Source organism: Syngnathus floridae, chromosome 12, assembly GCF_059516105.1.
Source record: "Syngnathus floridae isolate MCC-2025c chromosome 12, RoL_Sflo_1.0, whole genome shotgun sequence".
In the NCBI taxonomy this organism is placed as follows: domain Eukaryota; kingdom Metazoa; phylum Chordata; class Actinopteri; order Syngnathiformes; family Syngnathidae; genus Syngnathus; species Syngnathus floridae.
This window is the reverse complement of record NC_142424.1, coordinates 7,288,821-7,310,629: the sequence shown is the minus strand read 5'-3', so window position 1 is coordinate 7,310,629 and position 21,809 is coordinate 7,288,821. Positions and strand designations below refer to the sequence as shown.

Genomic DNA, 21,809 nt, shown 5'->3' with positions numbered 1-21,809 from the left:
GGAACTTTTGGGAAAGTAGCCAAGCGTTAAAACGCATCTTTGTCCTCTAAAATGTAGTAAGAAAATTAAAATACAAAAAAAATATACCTTAACCCTAAAACACCAGTTTTGCCATTGGACACAAAGTTCGGTGAACCATCAGAAGAAGACACTGAGGTGGGGCACAAGGGCACAAGGGCACTGCAAGCCCCCCCCCCCCTGAAATATGCTTGCACCCACGAGGTGCCAGGCCAGATAATTGACATTGGCCCATTTTTTTTACTTTTCTGGAAAAAAAATTTCAACATTTCCACGTCCCTCAAAAAGAATAAACAATGAAATTTTTAAAAAAATGTTTTTGGTTTGTAAAAAAATATATTTTACTGACCCCCTGAGATATCCTTGACCCTCCCACGCCCCCCAAGACAGTTAGTTCGTTACCCAAAGTCTCTGTATTGAAAAAATAATTAATTCACAGCAGCAAAATGTAAATTCAATGTAGTTCAACGTTGCCTACGCGAGAGGTTAACTTTGTCCACCTTAATAAGTGATGATGATTAATTGCTTTAAACCAGTTGTAGTTCAGTTCTCACTATGACCCACTTAGACATCTTTCCTCCTTCTTTCCCTGTGTAGCTAACGACTCTACGGGCCCCCACCCCAAGCACCCGCCTTCCCCTTTATCAGCAAAATTAGCCTGTCGGGCTTCCAGTGGCATTAGTCATTTTCTATATGACATTACGTCGTCTAAGGTGGCGCTGAGATGGGGATCTATTTTTATGTGGTATCAGCGCCCCGGGAGGCTTGGAGCGAGTGAGGATCACATACATAGTGAGGGGTGAAGCCAGGCAACCATCATGGATTATCATGATTTACGGCCCTGCTGAGAGAGGAGAAAGGAGTGGGAGAGAGAAAGCGAGAAAGAGAGAGAGCGGGGAGGGGACAGGGTTTATGGATGACATCATCGCTAAAGCAACGAGAACAAGTGGAAAGTACAGTAGGTGCAAAAAGTTTTCGGCTCCCGAATGAATTAAGGTGCTCCATCTTGCGCCGCGTGGCTACTGTAGGCCTCGCCTTCTGCCATGCGCGCCTCCTCCTCCATCTTCCATCTTTCTCCATCGCATCGATTTGCTGACAGTGCTGAAATGACAAATAGCCTTCGTTTTCGGCCGCAAAGGAAAACCATGTCAATTCTCTTAGATAAAGGCACACAGGGGGTGTTATTATTTGGGGGTGTTATTTGAGGTAAGGCAGTTATTTTATCCCGCCGGGATATGTTAGATTTATAGTGGTCTGACCTGCACGGATAACACAGGACACAGTTTCATTTGGAACAGTTTGTGTGTTTATAACAACACTTGAGATCTTAATGGTATTTCCTTTTTCCTTTATGTATTTAGCTTCCATAATGAAACTTTTTTGTTCAGGTGTTGAAGGGTTTATGAAAGTGTAAATTCACTGACATCCAAGTGTGCTTTCCTTCACTGGCGTATTAGAATCCCGGCAAGCTATCCAGTGGAATAATTTGTGATTCTCTGCATTTGTATATTTTTCTGGCTGAGAGCTTTGAGTCGCTCAACTGCAGAGTGTGAGGCATGTAGGGCAAAAGTCGCCTCTTTATTTTATAATACCATTCATTATTCCTCATATAGACACCATACACATTAATATGAATAAATGCCTCCCTCTAGTAGACATAAATATTTTACTTAGATTGTGAAAAATGAGTTGCTAACCAAAACAGCAGCATATGATCAAGTAAACAGTATCTTGGCCTTTACAAAAGTATCTGACAATTTGTGTTAGAGTACTTATAATGAAACCGGACTGTGTACCTCAGCTTTACAGATGCCACAATTTCCAGTATGTACTGGAATGCATGAGACCATTGGTTGTCTGATTGATTCATATGGTGGCCTAGTAAAGATAATCACAGACATTCCAAGGCACCTCTTTTTTGTACTTTTTCCGTGAGAGCTGTGGAGTTATTTATGTGGACGACGACGGTTGAATTCTCATTCTTGCACACACAAGTTCACACAAATTAACTTTGGATATGACATTTTACTGTCTGCCATGGGATTAATGCTAAAAGATTGACAGACAGACACGCGCAGATGCACACAAACAAATGCACACATGCACATTCCACACACACCTCCCATGAGCTGCATTTTAAGTACAAGCATAGTGGGAAAGGATTCCACACATTCTGTTAAGGTATTTGAGAACATTGTGCTCTTTACCTTTGCGTGTGTGTTTCCCCTGTCCTCCCCTCAAACCCTACTGCCGGACACACTATCCCTTTGGACTGCTTTACTTCGATGAACAAACACACAACCATTATTAGGTTCTATCTTTTCAAACTGTATTGTTCTGATGGGGGCATGGGTCAGTAGAAATCAAAGGCAGCCAAGAATATGAAAAGAGTACACGATCATAAATGCATGCATGTGTCTTGATGAGTCGACATTGACTGTTTTTGTTTGTTCTTTAATCTTAACAGCTTAATTGATTATACCTTTCTTCACAATGTATCTAACAGAGTATAGTCTGTACAATGGGACTGAAGTGGTATCCACACCCAGAATTGCTGCACTGCTTCAAAGGATGTGAGGTAAGACGATATTTTATTTATTTATTTGATTTAAATAATGTGGTCGTGGATTATCATTATTACTATAAAAACCTGATATGCTCTAAAGACCTGATATGCTAGAAAAAAATCTAGTAGAGCATACCTGCATTAATTAATTTTCTAATAAATTGAGACAAAGTCAGACAAAACAGGTAAACATTGTTTTGAAAGAGCTTGAACTGAACATATATCAGGATTCAAAATAGTTTAAATGATTGTCAAATAAAATTGAATAAGCTCATCTGCCCCTTTCCCTCTTATTGAATACATTTGTCTGTCATGATTTGAAGTTCACAATAAAATCTCTTGAACATCGGTGGACTCGTCAAGGCTTTGTAAACGAGGAAGAAAACCTTTGGGAGTGGTTACAAGAGGTGAAGTGTAGTTGACTTAAATCCAGACAGCCAGTCATTACCGTGTCGTCCACTGCCTTTTAAGTCTTTAGTTTATTTGTAGGTCAGACCGAGGTCACGACATCAAACAGCATCTGTCTTCTGCAAATATTGCATTCACGTGTGAAGGAATTCCCCTCCACTGTATGTAAGAATTATATGATGTGCGCACTTTAAACCAATTGGATATCCTGATTGTTAACGCAAGTGGAAAGGGTCGGGCCAACCCTATAAATCTCCTCGTAGGGGAGATTTTTTTTTTTTTTCTGTAGTGAATAGTTTATTGCATTCTCTGTCAGATTTACGATTCTGGTCCACCAAAGGCCAAAAAAAAGGGGGGTGGGGGATCACATTAAAAGATAAAGGATGTAAAAGGCCATGTATTGCTCATGAGAAACTCCCATTAACACAACCATATCAATATGATACTACTGAAGATGACTGTTTTTGTGTGTTTTTTGAACACAGCCATTCATGGGAGACAACTACTGTGATGCAGTAAACAACCGAGCCTTCTGTAACTACGATGGAGGAGACTGCTGCCAATCCACTGTCAAGACCAAGAAGGTTAGACGCACCATTGTACGGCACATGAACTCGGTTTCCTTTTTTTTTTTCTAGATTACATGTTACCATTGGCAAGCCTTTACCACCATAAATAATATAAAGTACTTTTGAAAGAAAAATATATTGGAGGCAATATGTTAAATGAGAACTGTTATGCCCATAAATCCTCGTCCTGGACTCCCTCTGGAGTCATTTTGCCTTATTGATGGTTGCCAAAACTCATTATCAATACCATACTGGCACTTTAAGAAGCCTCTGAGTTCATACCCTGTCTGCAACAAAAGTTCACTTTCCATCCCCTGGGTATGGCTTGGAACGGTAAATCCTGACCTCAACTTGTTTCCACCGCAGGGTGTGTAGGCGAGATGACGCTAGTCTCGTCAGCTACCAGCTACGTAAATTGTGTGACATCATAACAGCGAGACACGGCGTAACACGCAGATGAATCCAAGACACTATTACAGCCACTGTACTATTGAGTAATCATCTTTTTTTCGTTGTTGTTTTTGATTGGCTATCATGCAAACTTTTGAGAACAGAAACAGAACAATTCACACTAAGTTCTATTATGTCAAACAATGAAGTCTGCCTGTTGAGTTGCCTCGCTGTAAGCGGCATGTTCATCGATGACCACTGGGGTGAAAAAAATATGTAGAATTACACTGATAGGCTACCTTGGCAGTCTATCAAAATTGGTCTGCATGACTTCACCAAAGCAACACTTAATTAATCATTCACTGGGCTCCTGACAATCATCTCTGAATCTTATGACACTGAAGCACATCCACAAAAGTTGCTTGAATATTTGGTATTTTTTCTGCTTACTCCTCCATGGTATACATCAAATGAATGACCCAGTGCCACTGTACCAAAAGTCAATCTTAGAAACGGTCAATAATCCTGAACATATGTCCATGTTAGTTGCGGTTGTAGCATTCAGACCTGTGAACATTCCGTTGCATTCCATGTTATTCCCCACATTCATAAACACTTTCTCAACATTTAGGCAGTTGTTAAAGTTTTTGCGGTTGGCTGCATACGGCAAAGCGCTCGGGTCCTGTGGTAGCAGCAGCACTCTTCAGTGTACCAAACGGGCTTTGTCTGGATCACACTTAGCAGTCGTTGGCAAATGGCATGATTGGAAGTGTAGTTTAGCTTCTGCGCTGCAACATCTGCTTCTCTGGTTTGGCCTCTCCTGAATTTGGCAAGGGTCTGTAGTTGTACTCCTGGCATATCCATCTGTATGTCTGGCTACATTTATACAGAGGTCTATGCGTCTCCCAGCATATTTCACTGTGTCTGACTAGGAAGCCTCTTTATTGCTTCGAGTGAATTAGGATGTACAAGGAACATTGTGCGCTTTTCTGATTGTACAGTCGAACATCTCCAGAATGCTTCCTGTCCATTTTCACGGTTCATTTTAGCCGTGCACACATAAGCCGTAATCACAAGCAGTGCTTTTCTAAGTGATGGCATTTTGAGCAATGGATTGCATTTCAAGGGAAGTTTGGAAAACACAGTGATCACCTCTGTTCCTTCTCCAGAAATCTAGAAAATTCAACAATATGTTGTTGCGAATATTGGAAAGAGTATATATTTTATACGGGAGTAGACAGGGGTATTCCGTGTTTGTTTTCTTAGTTGATTTTACAAACGTAGATTGTTAAATAGTTGCTCGAAGCACAGGCTGCAGTCTCTGAACCATAGCCTTCAGCTGTTTGCTCAGCTCTCGCTAAGACCTTGCTTCCTCTTGCAATCCGAGTGCGACGGGGGTTATACCGTACTGCTAAATGTCAGGTCAAGACCAGTTTAAAGCTTAGTACGCTTCATTTAAAGTCCAAAACAAACCATTGAAAACAAGTATCATGAAGACGTTTTCAGGCACAACCAAGCCAGTGGCTCAAAGTGCACCTTCGTTGTGTCATAACATCAAAAAGGGAGACAGCGCCAGCTGAATGAAACTGAGTCGGCCAAGTCAAATATTTTGATGAATATACCAAGAAGCCCGTGTAATGTATTCTGATCTACATTTGATTTTTCGCTTAGAGGCAAATTTTTCGGGGACGTTCATGGAAGAAGGCGAATCGCCAGCAGAAGCATTACAAGAACCCAAACGCCCCCATGAAGCGATTGGCTGGAGAACTATTGTGTAGCTTCATCCAAGCCACTTTGTTTGATTTTTTTTTTTTGTATTTTTTTTGTTCATAGCACACATTCAGTATAGACAGCTAACAGATCATGAGGAAATATTCTTGGATTTGCCAAAACATGTATTGGATTACAATGGCTGACTCCCCCTTTGAGTTCGGGATGACTTGTTGTGTATTATTCCACCCCCAGGAGCTTTGAGGGTGCAAGGTCTAGCTGCGTGTAAGGTCACCTCTAGATCTAGCGTTAATAGTTGCAAGCTGTCAGTCGGATTTGGAGAGGATGAGAGTCGGCAAGCGTATGGAGTAATGCCTTTTGAGGGTTGCCTGCACAGAGCCCCCCCTCCCCTCCTTCACATCCCAATTTTGGAAGAAATTCCTCTCTTGGAAGCTTGAAGCAATATGGAGAGGGCAGCAATTATATAGTTATATGGCTTGGCCCCTCTAAAACAACTTTTGCTAAATGAGACTATATGTTTTTCTGTCTGCTTTGGTGGTCGGCTCTTGAGTTGCCTCCCAGTCTCTCAACGCTGTTTACAGCTCTCCGTCTGACGCAGGAACTCTCAATACGCGATTTGTAAAGTGTCATGACTGATGTTTGTGTCCAAGCTGATGGTCCACCATTGCCAGCACTGACCACCCTGCGTTTGCTCCTGCTCTCAGCTGCAGATGATTAAACGCCTTCATACATCTAAAATGACAGACGAAGATGATGATGGTGCATGTATTTGAAATATAGAAAATATGTTTGCCTTCACTTAAGTATTAAATATATGCATTTGGTAGGTGTCTGTGGTCAACAGCCGCACAAAGTATTCAGTAGTTGTGTTTTGCCGGTGGTATCCAGGGTTACTTTCCTACCTTCTCATGTTTTTGCCAGGCTACTGAAATCCCCTGTAATTGCCAACAATTGAATAAACAGCATTTCGCCATAACTAGCTCCAATGCCAACTCTGGTGGTTGAGGGCATTTAAGTAGGACGGGACTTAATGTGAAGGAGGATTGGGGGCTTTTCTCCACAGCTGAGCAAAGGTAGTTGCACAGCAGTGAGGACACACTTGCCTCTGTTTATTAGCGATTTTGGCAGTTTGCTGATGTTAAGTGCTAGCACTTATGTAGCCAAACAGAGTTATGTATTTTTTATTTTTTTTGCATTAAGGTTGCCATTCCTACATCCTAATAAGTCTCCTCCTCTTATAAAAGTATTCTGAAGTTATCATAAAACCTTCCCCTATGAAGTCGCAGCATAGCTCTTCTTCATCTTGTTTGGTGACCCAGGGACCGATTAGTAATTGACTGGCAATCAATATAGTTTGTATTCCATCTAAGTCTGCCAGGATGGAGATTGTCATGTTTTGTTTTGTCGTTTGTGACGTCCATTTCCAAATGCTTTTGGACACTATCTTCACACCTGGAAATCTATTGTGACTGTGTGCTTGCTTGTGTTGGATTGGCGCCCTTGACACTACATCCTTGCCTTGCCCTTGAAACAGCATTCATGTTTGAAAATCTGCAAGCGTATCAGTCACCAGAGTCTAAAGCCGCCTTTGATACAGTCCAGTCGACACTAGCCTTACATACCTTCCACTACTCCAAGCAATGGCTGACGTACACAGAGTGAAGTGAAATGAGAAGGACACTGTGTTATTTTGACCTGTACCAGAGATGGAAGGATGAGGCTCTGACAGGGTCAACAACCACCAGAAGGTCTTTCATGTCGCACTTACTGCGTGTCTCCCACCCCGCCCCGACCCCCAGGCCTCCCTCTAGCACTGGGATATGGGGCCTCAGGTCCACAAGGCCAGCCAGCCTTTTCACAGCCACCCTGAAGAGAGACTCTCAAGTCAGGGCCAGATGTGGCAGCTGGCCCCCGCCACCCTTTGGGTCAAGGTCAAAGGAAAACAGTTCAAATTTGCCACCCACTAACATTCAATATATATAGAAAGGTAAACCTTGGATAGAAGATAAGCCTTGGATGGAAAGTGAGGAATTGGGACTGGGTTGTGAGTAGGGATAGAAAGATAAACCAAAGTGAGACATGAACTAAACTGAAACCGGGAGCTCTTGGCCTCATACAGGAACACACATCACGCTGTTGACAGCTGTTTCTGATGCGTATCCGGCCCCGGTCTTGTAAAAATCATCCCATCCAGGCGTCGTTTTCTTAGGTGGCTCCACGGCACTGCCCACTCTGTCCACCCCGCCGTACGTACAAACAACTTCTTTTATACACTCTTTTAAAGGGAGTGCCAACACTCACTCACTTTGTCTCCTTTAACTTGCGTGGCTCAAAAACACCATGAAATCAATCATGGCCGATGGAATCTTTATATTCTTCTTTTCTAACAGAGATTAACTAAAAGAAGTCTGACCAGGCCCGACTAATTTGAATGTTCAAAATTTAATGGAGGGGTCATTCTAAACTTTTGTCTTAACACCTTTTATATTTGAATTTTATAATATTTTTCCAGTGTGATTCAAAGACTCCTTCATGCTCTGCAATCTAAATAAAGTCAATTTTATTCCACATTTTCAATTCACTGAAAGGAACAGCCAGTCAACTTTCATTATTGATACCTGAGCTAAAAACAACCCCAAACTGTGTGGTGTGTCAGGCTGGATTAGTCTTATTTTAATGTTCACATTGCATACTGGGAACCATTGTACAAAAAGAGTTCACAACCACTTAACCTCTAATAAGAAATAGTGATGCTGGCAGTAGACCTCCACAGATTGAGCTGATAAGTCACCTTTTTTTTTTTTTTTTTTACACTGACGTGCCCTCAGTCTGCTGTTTGCCTTTGCATGACTTGGACCACATGTGTTCCTGGTTTGGCTGAGGAGCAGAGGGGGACACTTTCTTTACTCAAACAGCTGAAGCCCCCCCCAGAGAAGCTTGCAGAAAAGGTGGCAGCACATTCTCAGCGTTTTATCCGGTCATGTCGAAGGATACTGACCCTGCGAGTCTACCAATTAAGATGTTATCAAAGGACAGTAACAGCCTTCCATCAATCCTTCCATCCAGAAAGCAAAGGAAGAAGAGGTCTAACTAGAAATACCGCATCCAAAAAAATACCTAATTCCTTCTCACTTCTGTCTCCTGCTTAGGTGATTCCATTCCCGATGTCCTGTAACATACGGAACGAGTGCTCCTGTCGGGATCCCAACGCCGTAGAGAACAGAAGGGAAGAGAAGGTCCATTCCCTGGGCTGACCAAACCGATGAAGGAAGAGGGCTTTGGGGTGGGGGTGGGGGGCTTTGTTCAACATCTCAAGACCCTTTGCACCAACACCACACTCAGAGTGGGCAAGGCGGTAACACCCCCCCAACTGCCCCTCGATCTTTATCCTCCATTTTCCTGCACATGCTGCTTTAACAGGCATACCTCTCCATCCTCGCAACCCCTCTGCCTCTGCATCACGAAAAGATCGAGAAAAGACGACAGGACTCACAAGACGCCACTGAAAACGTCATTCCTCAACTATAAGGAAAGTAGCCTCACAGTATCATCATCATGAAGCAAAATGCAGCCAATTATGAAATAGCCAGGAAAAAAAAAATGGAAAACCTAGGCAGGCCGAGGTACTGTAGCATGCCTTTTGTTCGGTGTCTAGTTTAGTGCCCTAGCTCGATAATTACACAATGAAAGCAATTCCAAATGTGTGTGGGGAAGGGGGAGTGTTGGATCAATAATTATAAATATGAAGGAAATGAAGACACATGTTTCTCAGACACGTTTAGAAGACATGAGGTTTTGGCACGAGTGGTCAGACATTCTGTATCTATTTTAATTTCACTCATGTGTTTCTTCATCGGCACATCAGAGGTTCAAACTCGCCTGGAACGATCGTCTCATTTACACTTCGCAGATTCCACACACAATAACGGAGATAAAATAAACAAACAGTCACAGAAACTATTAAGTAATTACCCTGCCACAGCAGAATCAATATTCCCATACGTCTCTTTTTGTTTTTAAGTAAATTTCAGAGCGTGGAATGAAAACAACGTCCATGCGGCCTCTGCTACTGCGTCTGCCGCTACTCGACTTTTTTGCATTGTAGTATCCTCATGGGGGGGTTACGTCTTTTTTCTGCGGTTCGCAGGGAATCCTTTGCAACCAAAAAATAGCATTATCCATTGATTGCAACTGAAGGAGCGTCATTGTAAACACCTCACTTTGCAGTTGTTGGGTTTAGTTTCAGTTTTAGAGTTTGGGTTATTTAATTCTCACGGAACGGTTTCCCCACAAATTCACCTTTCGCTAAGACCTACAACGGCCCTTCCACCACCTCTCCTATTAATTCCGTCTATCAAGCTTTCGGAACCAACATGGTGCTTCCATTATCTCCAGCCACAGTTTTCAAAAGAAAAAAAACAGAAGACATGTCAATCACACTGGCTAAGCTTGCTAACACTGCAGATGGTGATTACGACAGATGACCTCATAGTTTTATCCTCTACATTTATCTGAGTATTTCCGTTGTGTTTGGCAAATGAAAAAAACAGACTAACAACATGTTTCAAGTTGGACCCAATAACCTTTAAACCTTCCGGGTATTTTTTTTTTTTTTAACAGCAGTGATATTACAAGGTCACTTTGACCCAGAGTGTGATTAATTATCCAGACATGTCAAAAAAGAAAACAATTGGACTAAACATCGGTTGTATTTAACGACAAATATTATTGCCAACTATTACAATGTGAAATCGTAAAGGCTTTCTCCCCAAAAACTATACTAAAATGTTACTGGGTCACTTTGACCCAGAGTGTGATTAATTATCAGGACATGTCAAAAAAGAAAAAAATCAGACTAAACATTGGTTTTATTTCATGACAAATTCTATTAATAACTATTACATTGTGAAATCGTAAAGGTTTCTCCCCCAAAAACTATACTTAAATATTCTATATTGTTAACTAGTCAAATTGCCCCGCAACGTAAAAGAATCGTTGTAGAGATCAATAATATATCCAAAATTTGGACCTGTATTCTTCGCAGTGATTGGCCAGGCTTAGTGAAATGGTGAATTAATTTTATTTTCATGACACACACACACACACACGCACACACAAGCACAAACAGTGCTGCTGATGCTGCTGCTTGGCTTATCGGCCCACGTTTTGCTGCTCTGGTTAGGTCACAGCGTGACTAAGACACAGTTGCGAGGGATTCTTTACCACCAAAAACACACACAAAAAAACGACAAATATTTTGTAAATATTACTTCTCAACAGAGGGTGAGATTTTTTTTTCATGTATTTGATTTTTCTACCAAATGTCATATTCAATTAGTGTTTGTAATAATGACTTCAGTTACTGCACTTTTTAAGTTGCCATGTAAAAAAAGTATGTCTTTCAAAAAAAAACATATGTAGAAGCTGCTATTGTCCAAATGGTGAACTGAGACAAATATTTGGTCCTTTTGCCCCCCATGTGTTGCTTTCACATGACCTTTTCACAAACTTGCTTTGCTTATTGCGAACAAGAGCATCAGATATATCAAAAGGTTTTAAATCCGCCCCAGTCTATACTCAGTAGAACCTCCAAGGTCCATCACATTGTGCTGAGCAATCATTTTGAAGACATTACTGTCTTAAACCGCAGTAAGTTCAATTTTTTGGCTCTTTGCCATATTGTGTCATCCTGCTCCTGCGGTGGCACGACAAATATAATAAATTAATAAAAATCATTGCTTCCCCAATTTTTATACTTTTAATACGGCCCTCTGAGCGCCATATAAATTTAAAACACACCCAAATTGCCCCCAAAAAAAGTTTACTCACCTTCTCCATTAAGTCTAGTGATATTTCCCAACATTTTGGTTTCATCGATGTTGGCGGTTGTACTGTGCATTTACTAATATTTCAACATATCACAACTAACTCAACTGCACATTTGATTTTCTTTTTTCCAAACTGTTTATTTTTCACCGAGAAACTCAAAGTCAAACGAGAAGGAAACCTAAATGAAGAAATCACAATTATTTATGAATGATTGTAAGGCTATGTTATTCTTATTGCATTTAGCAGAAGACATGTATTATCTTGATATTACGATACAATGTTATGATATATATTAGTACTCTGGTTTCAGTTGTTTTACATACAACTGCAACCAGTGGGGTGGGGGGGCTCAACCTACAAGCCCCACTTCTTCATGCTGATGACCACAGGTTCAATATCCACCACTCAGCTCCCTTCCTGCTATGCTATTTGAATGGACCATTGGGTTGTTTGTGACTCATGATGACCTGTATCCAAAAAAATCCACGCTTGTCTCCAAATGCTACAGACTTAAGACTGGATTTTCTTTTGGAGAAGGAGGTATTCTCGTAAAGCCATAGTCCAACCGAGCGATTCACGCAAAGAAGGAACATCACCTCGAAACTGTCGTCATCACAGGATCCCTCACTGTACCTCATGCCTGTAATGTTTGCTGCTTCAATATATAGATATATATTATTTTATTGATTTTTTTTTCTTTTGGCTTCTCATACCGATGGTGTACATAGTAGAACTATTTATTGAGAGTGTTATACTTTTTTAAGTTATATTTAATGTCCATGTAAGTTATTTTTGACATTGTTCATCCATCATTATTATTGTAATCAGGCAACCCCCTCTGCCCTCACACCCTTTTTTTTTTTTAAACCCTTAAACGTTAGAAAAGAGACAGTGCTTGCTTCACACATGTAAAATGTTACAGATTTAAATTACAGAATGTAATTTTTTTTAACTCTCGTTTGCTTTTGGGGAAATAAATTCATGTATGTAGTGTTATAACAACTACAATGTTAAAAACTAGGTACTTTTATGAGACTCCAAGGTACCTTTTTTAAGTTTAAAAATAAATCCTGTTTGTTTTATGGGTGGATATGAATATTTTCAATGATAGAAAACATACAGACCGAAGAATAAACCTGATGTTTTTTTGTTTTTTTTGTAATTGTGGGTATTCAAAAAGGTCAATGTGACCGATCATAAGCGGCGAATACTTTTGAGGGTATCCCTGATTGGTAGGATGAAGTCCATTTTTTTTCTTCTGAGAGTGTGGTGCAGGGTGCAGGGTGTTCTTGGATGCTGATAAAAAGGTGTGGTGGAGGGAATGGGTGGGCTGCTTTTCCTGGCCTGGGCAGCTATTTGGCCAGGTGTGAAAATGTGTACTCACAGGGGCCGGACCCCGATGCCCCCACGGCAGCGGTGGCGGCCAGCGCTTGACTGGCAAAGCGACACGTAAGCCACGGGGGCAAGTGAGTCAGATTTTCTCCTTCCCCCTTCCACCAGGTTGGACACCCCCTGCCCCCTGCTCGGGCCCCTGCCCCGCCCGCCTCCTACTCCTTTGACACACTGCCTCATCTGTCACTGTCAGCTCAGGCGGCACAGGGCGGCCAGTGTGGAGCGAGGCCCTGCGTAAAAAAGGAGAGAGGAAGTTTGGGCAGCTTAAAGAGGCGTTTGAAGTGCAAGCTGAAGGAACACACTTGTTCTTGGCAAAGCGCCTGGCTTATCACATACACTAATATGTTTGGAGTCGTGCTCGCTCCCCTGACAGGCTTTGATATCACTCCATTTATACCAACAGTTGCCACTTTGTTTCTAATTTAACACCTGTTTTTTTTGCATGCCCAAAAATGGTTAACTAAGACAAAGAAGTCGAGGACTGTTTGAAGCCTCTCCGATCATAAAATACTGATGTGCCATCTTGTTGAAGACATTTTTCTTTGTGTATTGTAACACATGAAGAATTACCTCTCACAGGCCTCTGGTTCTAGACTTAGTCCACTTTTTGTCTCCCTCAATAAAGGTGACTTGTCCTTTTGTTTATTTTTATTTTCAAAATATATATATAGAAAAATAAGTGTATTTGCATATTACGTGGATATCTAGTGGTATTACTGCAATGTTTCGTACCCGATTGCGCAACAAATATATTTTAAGATGTAAATATTGATGATTGTATTTGCAAAAACAATGTACTAACTGTTCGGGAGTAGCTCTTGGATGGATTTTTATCCTATTATACAAAAGATGTTGTATATTGTGTCAAAGTATCGCCCGCAAAATACAGTGAGAAAAAAAAACATAGTAAAAAAAACAAACAAGATGCTTTGCCATGCCCACTTGCAGTTAGCATTTATTTGTCCATAATGGCTCCGTGGAAGTACTGTTGTCAGCTTTCTAGACCATGAATTATATCCAGTGAGTCGTATTTATTTGTCGTCCAAATGAATGGAACCCGAATGATCACTTCTGGGTTGAAATGGAACCTCAGTAGCAACTCTGTTGCTTTTTTTTTTTTTTTTTAATGAATTATTATTATGCATTTAAATGTTTGGTTCAGGCACCAGCCAGTAACTTTTAACAGTTTCTTTGCCCTCACTTTGGACTGTATGAGTCAGATATGCCTTTGGGTCTCCACCGACACTGTAAAGGAGGCCATCGGATGTCTCTCTGATGGCTCCCTCGCTTTTTGGTTTCTTTTTTACAGTATGCACTTTTTCAGGCACATATACAACCAGTTGGACTTTTTATGTTTTCCGTGGATGTTTGTCCTTGCTTTCTTCACAGTTGCAATTATCTCAATTTTTTTGGTGCTTTGGTACATGGCAAAAACATGTCGGAACTGTACTATATTTTCATAAGGAAGAGTCATAAAGATGAGTATCATGTTGATTTTTTTTGCTGTCATTTATTGTGTAGAAATAAAACACTGGTTAAAGTGAGCTGGTTGATGTGTGATTATTATTATTACTACCGTATTTTCCGGACTATAAGGCGCACCGGACTATAAGGCGCACCTTCAATGAATGGCCCATTTTAAAACTGTGTCCTTTTATAAGGCGCACCGGACTTTAAGGCGCACCATAAATGCATCATGTCAGATTTTGAATCCAAATCAAATCATTCTCCATTTTATCTTTTTTATTTCAACTTCAGATGCAACAAATTGCTTTATAATCACAAAATAATGATCCATAGTCTTTTTGATTCATGATTCATAGTCTTCAGCGGACCACTTGTGATTGATTTCATGACACAATGCTTCGGGCCAGTTTAAATTTAGGAATTTGGTCCATATATAAGGCGCACCGGACTATAAGGCACACTGTCGGCTTTTGAGAAAAATTTAGGTTTTTAGGTGCGCCTTATAGTCCAAAAAATACGGTTCTGTTCATTTTTTTTCAAAACATAATTTGATACAAACTCTGTGTGACATCTTTTGTATTCTCCATAAAAATGCTTTTTTTTTTTTTTTTTTTTTTTGGTTGTTGTTTTTTGTCATGTTTTTTACTCCGTACATTGTTTATAAAGGGGTGGAAGAATTTCATAATGTTATTAACTCCTCTACCTATGACCGTGTCCTATTGAGCAGAACATTCCAGTCAGGAAAAAAGAGCCTTGGGACCTTATTTCGGCAGACTGGTGCCCGTGCACTCAGTGTAAAAACGGGCGCCAGTTCATTTCGGTGCCAGAGCAAATCTAGTCTTGCTGTTGAGACATCACTTTCTGTAACACATAAACAAGCTTATGCAAATAATGTACCATTAGCATCTTGTGCATAGATGCAATGTAATTGAATTCATTTAAAAGGTCAATCGCAACAGTACTTCACGTCGATGACAATTGCTGAACTCGCAGAACAGCGATATTCGCGGGTGGTTAAGACAATATCACAGATACATCGGCATGGAAATGAGAGTGTTGTTCCTGGCACACCTCTTGACGACTATGTCCTAATTCCGTGAGAATGAACATCAAGCTACTGATTTTTAAAAGTGGCCCTTAATGTTGCATGACTGGAAAGAAATGAGATGGGAAGCTAAAAGGAATAGTTTTGCGGAGGGGAGGTGGAAAAAGTAACTGCTTTCCCGGCAGCTCACGCACACAGGGAGGCATAGCCACCTTTTTGCTTAATGATATCAATTAGAGAGCCCAAGTGGTGTGTTAGTTCAGGAGCTAATGTAAATATTTGCCCTATGGATTGTGCTAACTGCTAAGAAATAGCACGATTGAACTTTCTGCAAATCATCTCCACACGTGTCAGCTGATCAACACCGCGTCCCATTCATTGACCTCTCAACACGTCATTGATGCATTTAAAAGAAGTATCATTAGTTTTACAGCCGGACTTTTTGTACGGAAGCCTGCATGGAGCAGTCAGGGTTGTAAATCTTAGCGGGATAAACCAAACCATAAAAAATGATAATAACTGTGGTCGTGCGCTTTAAGGCCAAAGTGTGACTCCTACACTTTGGCCTTACTGCGATGTGAAAAGGCATGTAATTATCTAATTTTAATAGAGCGCATACTTGTTCCTGAGCAAAACCTAACTCAGTGTATATTCAGACCTGACTCTTTGGTCCACTTTAAAAGGACCAGGGTTCGATTCTAACGCCCTGGTCATTGCTGTCTAATGGGAGCACAGATCGTCTCAAGTGTGGATGTGTTTACAAAATATACTTCACTTGCAAAATGTACAGTCTGAATAGGAACCGCACCAAACGAAATAAATTAAGTCTGCTTTTGGTCCGGACGAAACAAGTGGACTAAACAACTTTTTTGGTTTGATTACACTCTAAGACTTCGCACAGGTTCTTTATTTTTCTGCATTATATAAATGTATTCATTGATAGTTTGATTGATTGTTCTCAATCAATCAATCAATCAATCAATCAATCAATCAGTCAGTCAGTCAGTCAGTCAGTCAGTCAGTCAGTCAGTCAGTCAGTCAGTCAGTCAGTCAGTCAGTCAATCAATCAGTCCCATTTCACTTGACATAAATTGACATTTAATTAAAAAAAAACACTTAGGCGGTGGATATGCTGAACTGGGTGACAGCCTATGGCAGCTAAGTATATTACTTTTATTTTCAGATGCAGTAGAATCAAATCAGGGAGTCTTTGTGTCTTCAAACATTCAAAATCAATAAAAGATCAGCACTTTTGTTTAGTATTTTGTGTCGCTTCCAAGACCCTCTTTCAAATTAGATTGCTCACCTAATGCTTTGAGAAATAACAAGTCAAAAGAAGCAAAACATAATAAATGCATCAAATACTGGCAATACGATGTGATGGACGTTTATAACATTACAATCACACATTTTCAGTCGTCCTTCGCTGTCATTGGAGAAATATGTGCTCCAGCTCATTGGTTTTGAAGTCGTGAATGCAATTGGTTTTGGATGTGGGTGTTCCAACATGTGTTAGTACTTTTTGGAGGCCAAGTATCAACAAGCACTTCTTCAGTTTCTCCTGATAGGAGGGCAACACGCCGCAAGACGGGGCCAGGGAAGCTTCGAGGAGCACTGACAGCTTGAGTTTCAAATAAGGGGCTGCAAAGCTTTGCTATTCTGTCAGAAAGGACGTTTCATGCTAGATTTCATTCGAATGTACACTGCTTAATATAAGGTATTGGACAACCACCTGTCATAACAATGACAAGAGACCATCCAGCATCGTGACACGCTTTAACGCAGAATCTTTCTATTCAATGAATCTGTCCATGTGTCACAGTTCTGAACAAGAATATTTAGTTTTTTGTTTTTCTGGGTTTAAGACACAAATTTAAGCGTGGCATAAGCCTTAAAGCGGTTGTGTCAAGGACGGTTAGTTTTAGTTGTCCCCTGGAAGCCACTTCTAACAGTGTCACCGCCAAAATGTATTGTTATGCCTCATGCTTTTGAATGATTGTATTTATAAATAGTGAATTGATCTTAAATTTGACCAATGCCTTGCTGGGGGACCAGTAGTGGCCCATGCACCATATTTTGATAAACACTAATAATTTGAAATGTGAATCACTTCACTGGTTTCTTTTATATCAAACAAATTGTTTTAGGTTCATTACCTGACATGTTTCGGCTGTTTCTTCTGGCCTTCATCTGATGAAGGCGGAAGAAACCGCCGAAAGAAACAGCCGAAACATGTCAGGTAATGAACCTAAAACAATTTGTTTGATATAAAAGAAACCAGTGAAGTGATTAAAAAAAGGAAAAACAAGATGAACTTAGTACAATTAATTGAAATGTGAATATTTTGCATTATGTAAAAGACAACACAAACTATACATTATATATGTACATTTTTTAATATTTCACATTCTTCAGAAAAAAATGACAAAATCCACATAATACAGTTTTTGTACAAGTTTACAATGTACAATATTATAATTTAACTTTACAGTTTATATAACACAAGATGAACATACCAGAAATGGAAATAGAGGCAAAGAAAAAAAAAAAAATTCAAACATGGAGATTGATTGCTCACTTTTTTTAATTACATGTTTATCTATTTTTGCTTTGGGTGGTTCAATCTTGTAATGTGCGCTCGTAAAAATGTAAGAAGTCGTTTGAAAAATTTATAACCAGAACATTTTCCTGCGACAAGAAAGACAGAGAGTAACAAAAACACGGGCATAGACACCACATTCAAAGCAATTAACTTCTTGTAATATCTTGGATTTCATTTTGTAGTCAAGCTTTTGTCTTTTGTTAGCTCTACAAAACATATTGTCTTTGCAATCAAGTGGAACACTTTGTGTCAGGCCTAAAGATTTGGCATTTTTGCAGAATTTGATATTTTACTCATTTTTTCACCCACCAAATTCATAGCTTTCAATCATGGACATAAATTCTCAATCAATTGGCTATTATTTTGTTCGGATTTACTAAACCTAAAAACAATTAGCAAATGGCTTTAACATTTCTCCTTTTACAACGATGGTTTAAAACAAAGGCAAACTTATCTTTAGATTTGTACTTTTTTTCCTCTCTTTTAAGTGCTTCACGTAAAAGCATGAACAAAGCAACTACAATGTTACATTCAAGGTATTAAACAGACGACTGGCTGATTGGCTGAGGATTAGCTTTCACTATCCATCATCATCTATCTACATGTTCACTTTGCTCTTTCTTCAGTTTTGCCGACCGACGTGCTGTTTTTGCCGTACACATAATTTTTTTGTCCATTGGGTTTGTTCGCAGAGACACCCGCTGCAGGACGACGTCAGCTGATGCATCAGTCAGTGACATCACAAAACGCAAGCGCGTCCCTACTCTTGTGTCTCACCGGAGTTTGGTGTTGCTGTATGTATTACGCTGTACGGAGATAAGCTTCTCCGTGCAGGCTGTGCGGCCTTCGTGCAACGAGCCGCTCCAGGCGCCCCCGCTGGCGGGCATCCGTCCGTCGTCGCTGCGGCAGTAGACGTACGCCATGGTGTCAGTACGGCTCTGGATATGCGTACTGCGTAGTAGGGAACGACAGTAGTGGCTGATCTTGTCCACCCTCCGCAGGATCAGGTTGGCCTTTCTGTCAGAACAACAAAATGTGCACCTTTAAAAACAATTCCATGCAAATACATTTGCTGTTAACTGTAATGTTGGGCTTTTTTGTAACTATTGTGCAATATCCATCTACAGGTAGCACTGCAATCGAAAAAGGAGGAAATGGACAGAACCTAAGACAAAAGATGTGGAAAGGCCTCAGGAAACCGAGAGGATTCAGAACTGATGTAAGGTAAGGCAAGTTTGTTTTTACGATTTATGCAATGAAGGCGAAGCATCAATCATCTGTTAGAGATTCAACAATTCACGTCTGGCCAGCAAAATGTGATGCCAATTTCATCTTCCTGATTTGATTTGATTCATATTTCATTGTTACATGCAATCAATATTGATCATATTCTTCATAGAATTGTAAATTCCTCTGACATATTGCTGGTATTTTTTGACTGATTTATGATTCTCTGGGTTTTCTTTGTAATGAACCTCAATCATGAGTCACTTCCCAAAGAATACTATTCAGTGGACTTAACAGCAAATTCCTCCCATCATTTTTGTCAACTTGTAATTTTAATTCACTTTCCAAATGCATTGTTTTGTTAGGTTTCAGTATTATATGGTATGAATAAAGAGTCCCTTTTTTGCTCAGGCGACCAAATTTCACTTTCATCACTAAAACAAGGCATTCCGATATTTTAACCTAACTGTTCACTTTCCTAATTTAAAGTTGTTTTCAGCAGTCGGTGAATTTCCAATTGCTCAAAGAAAGTGTGCTGCCTGCCAGTTTGGGTCAAAAGTATCTTTTTAAAACTATCGTATGCAGCTGCGTGTTGAATTGTCCGATAGTGATGTTGTTGACCAGTCCACAAGTGGCAGCTTCCTGGAGTCGGCAATACACAATCGGGAAATGCGTCTCTGCTGCTTGCCACTGTTTACGATGCAAAAGCAACGCAATGCAGGAAAAACAACCGAATGCACCTACAATCGGGATTGAATTCAAGGTTGTTAAGCTAGTGGGGATTCTAAAATGAGGAAAACACACACGGAGAAGGGGGAAAAATTCCATTTGTTTTGAAAAGCAGCGTCTGCTGAGCATCAACATCTGTCTTTAGTTAAGCAAAAAGAGTACAGACATCCTTTTCACTTATTTGCTGAAAATGGGGGAAACATTTTCTCATTTCCCCCCTTGAAAATTCTTGCGTCTGACACAACAGAATACCAAACACATAATCAAGAAAGACTCACAAGTGTGTGAACCGGAGACAAATTAAACATTTATGACGCTAAACAAACAGAGTAAGCAACAAAAAACACACAAGTAGGGAAAAAAAAGTAACTCAGAATTAACTTTCGGGTTACAGCTCATTCCATTATGTTTGGCCTCACGTGAAGAAATTCAAGAGTGAAACATGGTAATACTTTTGCAATTGTGTATTTAAGAAAATCAGGATTGATGTTGAGAATAATGTGGCTATAAATAGAGCTGTTAAAATAAATCCACACGGATGTCGGGAAGCTCTGACCATTGTTGGTGCCTGGGTGAGCGCTGATTGTGCTTACGTTTCATTTGGCCATTCTTTTGGCCTTAAAAAAAAAAAAAAAAGCACCACCAATAGAGACGGCTTGTAAATTACTCTCAATGAGGCTCCAAGCCTGCCAACATCAGGCAGTAAATAATCCAAAGCACGCTCGTCAAGAGGACACCCGCAATCCCCTCACCACACCCAAGACCACCTCACTGGTTCCCACTCCCATTTATGTCCATAAAAACACCATCGTGATATTGGCTAGCATATTTTACACTGACCAAAGCAATTTTGCAAACAATATATCATCCATCCATTTTCTGAACCGCTGTTTCCTCACGAGAGTCGCGGGCGTGCTGGCGCCTATCCCAGCTGACTTCGGGCGGTAGGCGGGGGACACCTTGAACCAGTCTCCAGCCAATCGCAGGGCACAAAGAGACGAACAACCTTTCGTACTCACAATACAGGGAATTTTGAGGGTTTTTTTGGAACCTGGGAGGAAACCGGAGTACCTGGAAGAGACTTACGCAGGCACGGGGAGCAGATGCAAACTCCACATAGGAAGGCCAGAGCCGGAATCGAACCTCTGACCTCTGCACTTAAGGCGGGCTTGCTAATATATCATTCATAAAATAAATTTCAAAATAATGATTAAAAAAAGAAGACACTATGGTTTGAATAAACAGGTAAACTATTTTCAGCCTGGTTAGCAAAACTAAGCGACTGTTAATTAGACAAATATCAGCTCGATAACACTGATGTTGGATGACTAAGCAAAATAATGTCACAAAAACATCAAGACGAGGAAACTATTAGAGTTCTCTGGCGTCTAAGTGGGCCCTGTTTCATACCCCGCAATGCCAAATCTTCTCACCTGGGGCCCAGCTCATCTTCGCTGCGCCACACAAAGTCACCAAACTTCTCATATAGGGAATTATAGTGGTGCTGGACTCGGTAGAGCAGTGGAGGAGGAATTTCCATCAATGTGTTGTACGCCAGCTGCTGCTCCTTGCCGCTGGTGTAGCCGTTGTATAAGTTGTACACCTTGTCTGCGATCTCTTGAAAACCAAGAGGAAAAAAAACATTTGTTGTGAGGAGACATGCATGCAAGCGTTGAAGTGTTCAAAAAGGGCATTGAGGAGGTTGTTTTCAAAAATCACAGTTTACTATTCTGAATTTTTGAGGTCAGGTTGGGTCAAGGTTTCCTTTGTTTTTTTCTCCCCTCAAAGTCGTTTGGGTAAAATTCATCATCTTTTTTTTTCAACTTTGCAGTTCAA

At 40.5% G+C, this 21,809-nt stretch overlaps 2 protein-coding genes across 5 annotated transcripts in view; one reads left to right on the top strand and one right to left on the bottom strand.

Annotated features, from left to right (window-relative positions):
* pappaa (pregnancy-associated plasma protein A, pappalysin 1a) overlaps nt 1–14,447 on the top strand; it is an 80,860-nt gene extending 66,413 nt beyond the window's left edge. For all 3 annotated transcript variants that reach the window (XM_088392209.1, XM_088392208.1, XM_088392207.1), the window contains 3 exons: nt 2,525–2,596; nt 3,478–3,576; nt 8,832–14,447. In XM_088392209.1, coding sequence (XP_088248335.1) covers nt 2,525–2,596; nt 3,478–3,576; nt 8,832–8,936 — 276 coding nt within the window. In that variant the 3' untranslated portion in view covers nt 8,937–14,447. The remainder of the gene's footprint in view (nt 1–2,524; nt 2,597–3,477; nt 3,577–8,831) is intronic.
* A 3,339-nt stretch (nt 14,448–17,786) lies between these two features.
* The window catches only part of astn2 (astrotactin 2), a 153,798-nt gene continuing 149,775 nt past the window's right edge, over nt 17,787–21,809 (bottom strand). For both annotated transcript variants that reach the window (XM_088391186.1, XM_088391187.1), the window contains exons 22-23: nt 21,407–21,590; nt 17,787–19,034 (exon numbers count right to left, since the gene is read on the bottom strand). In XM_088391186.1, the coding sequence (XP_088247312.1) occupies nt 18,791–19,034; nt 21,407–21,590 (428 nt within the window). In that variant the 3' untranslated portion in view covers nt 17,787–18,790. The remainder of the gene's footprint in view (nt 19,035–21,406; nt 21,591–21,809) is intronic.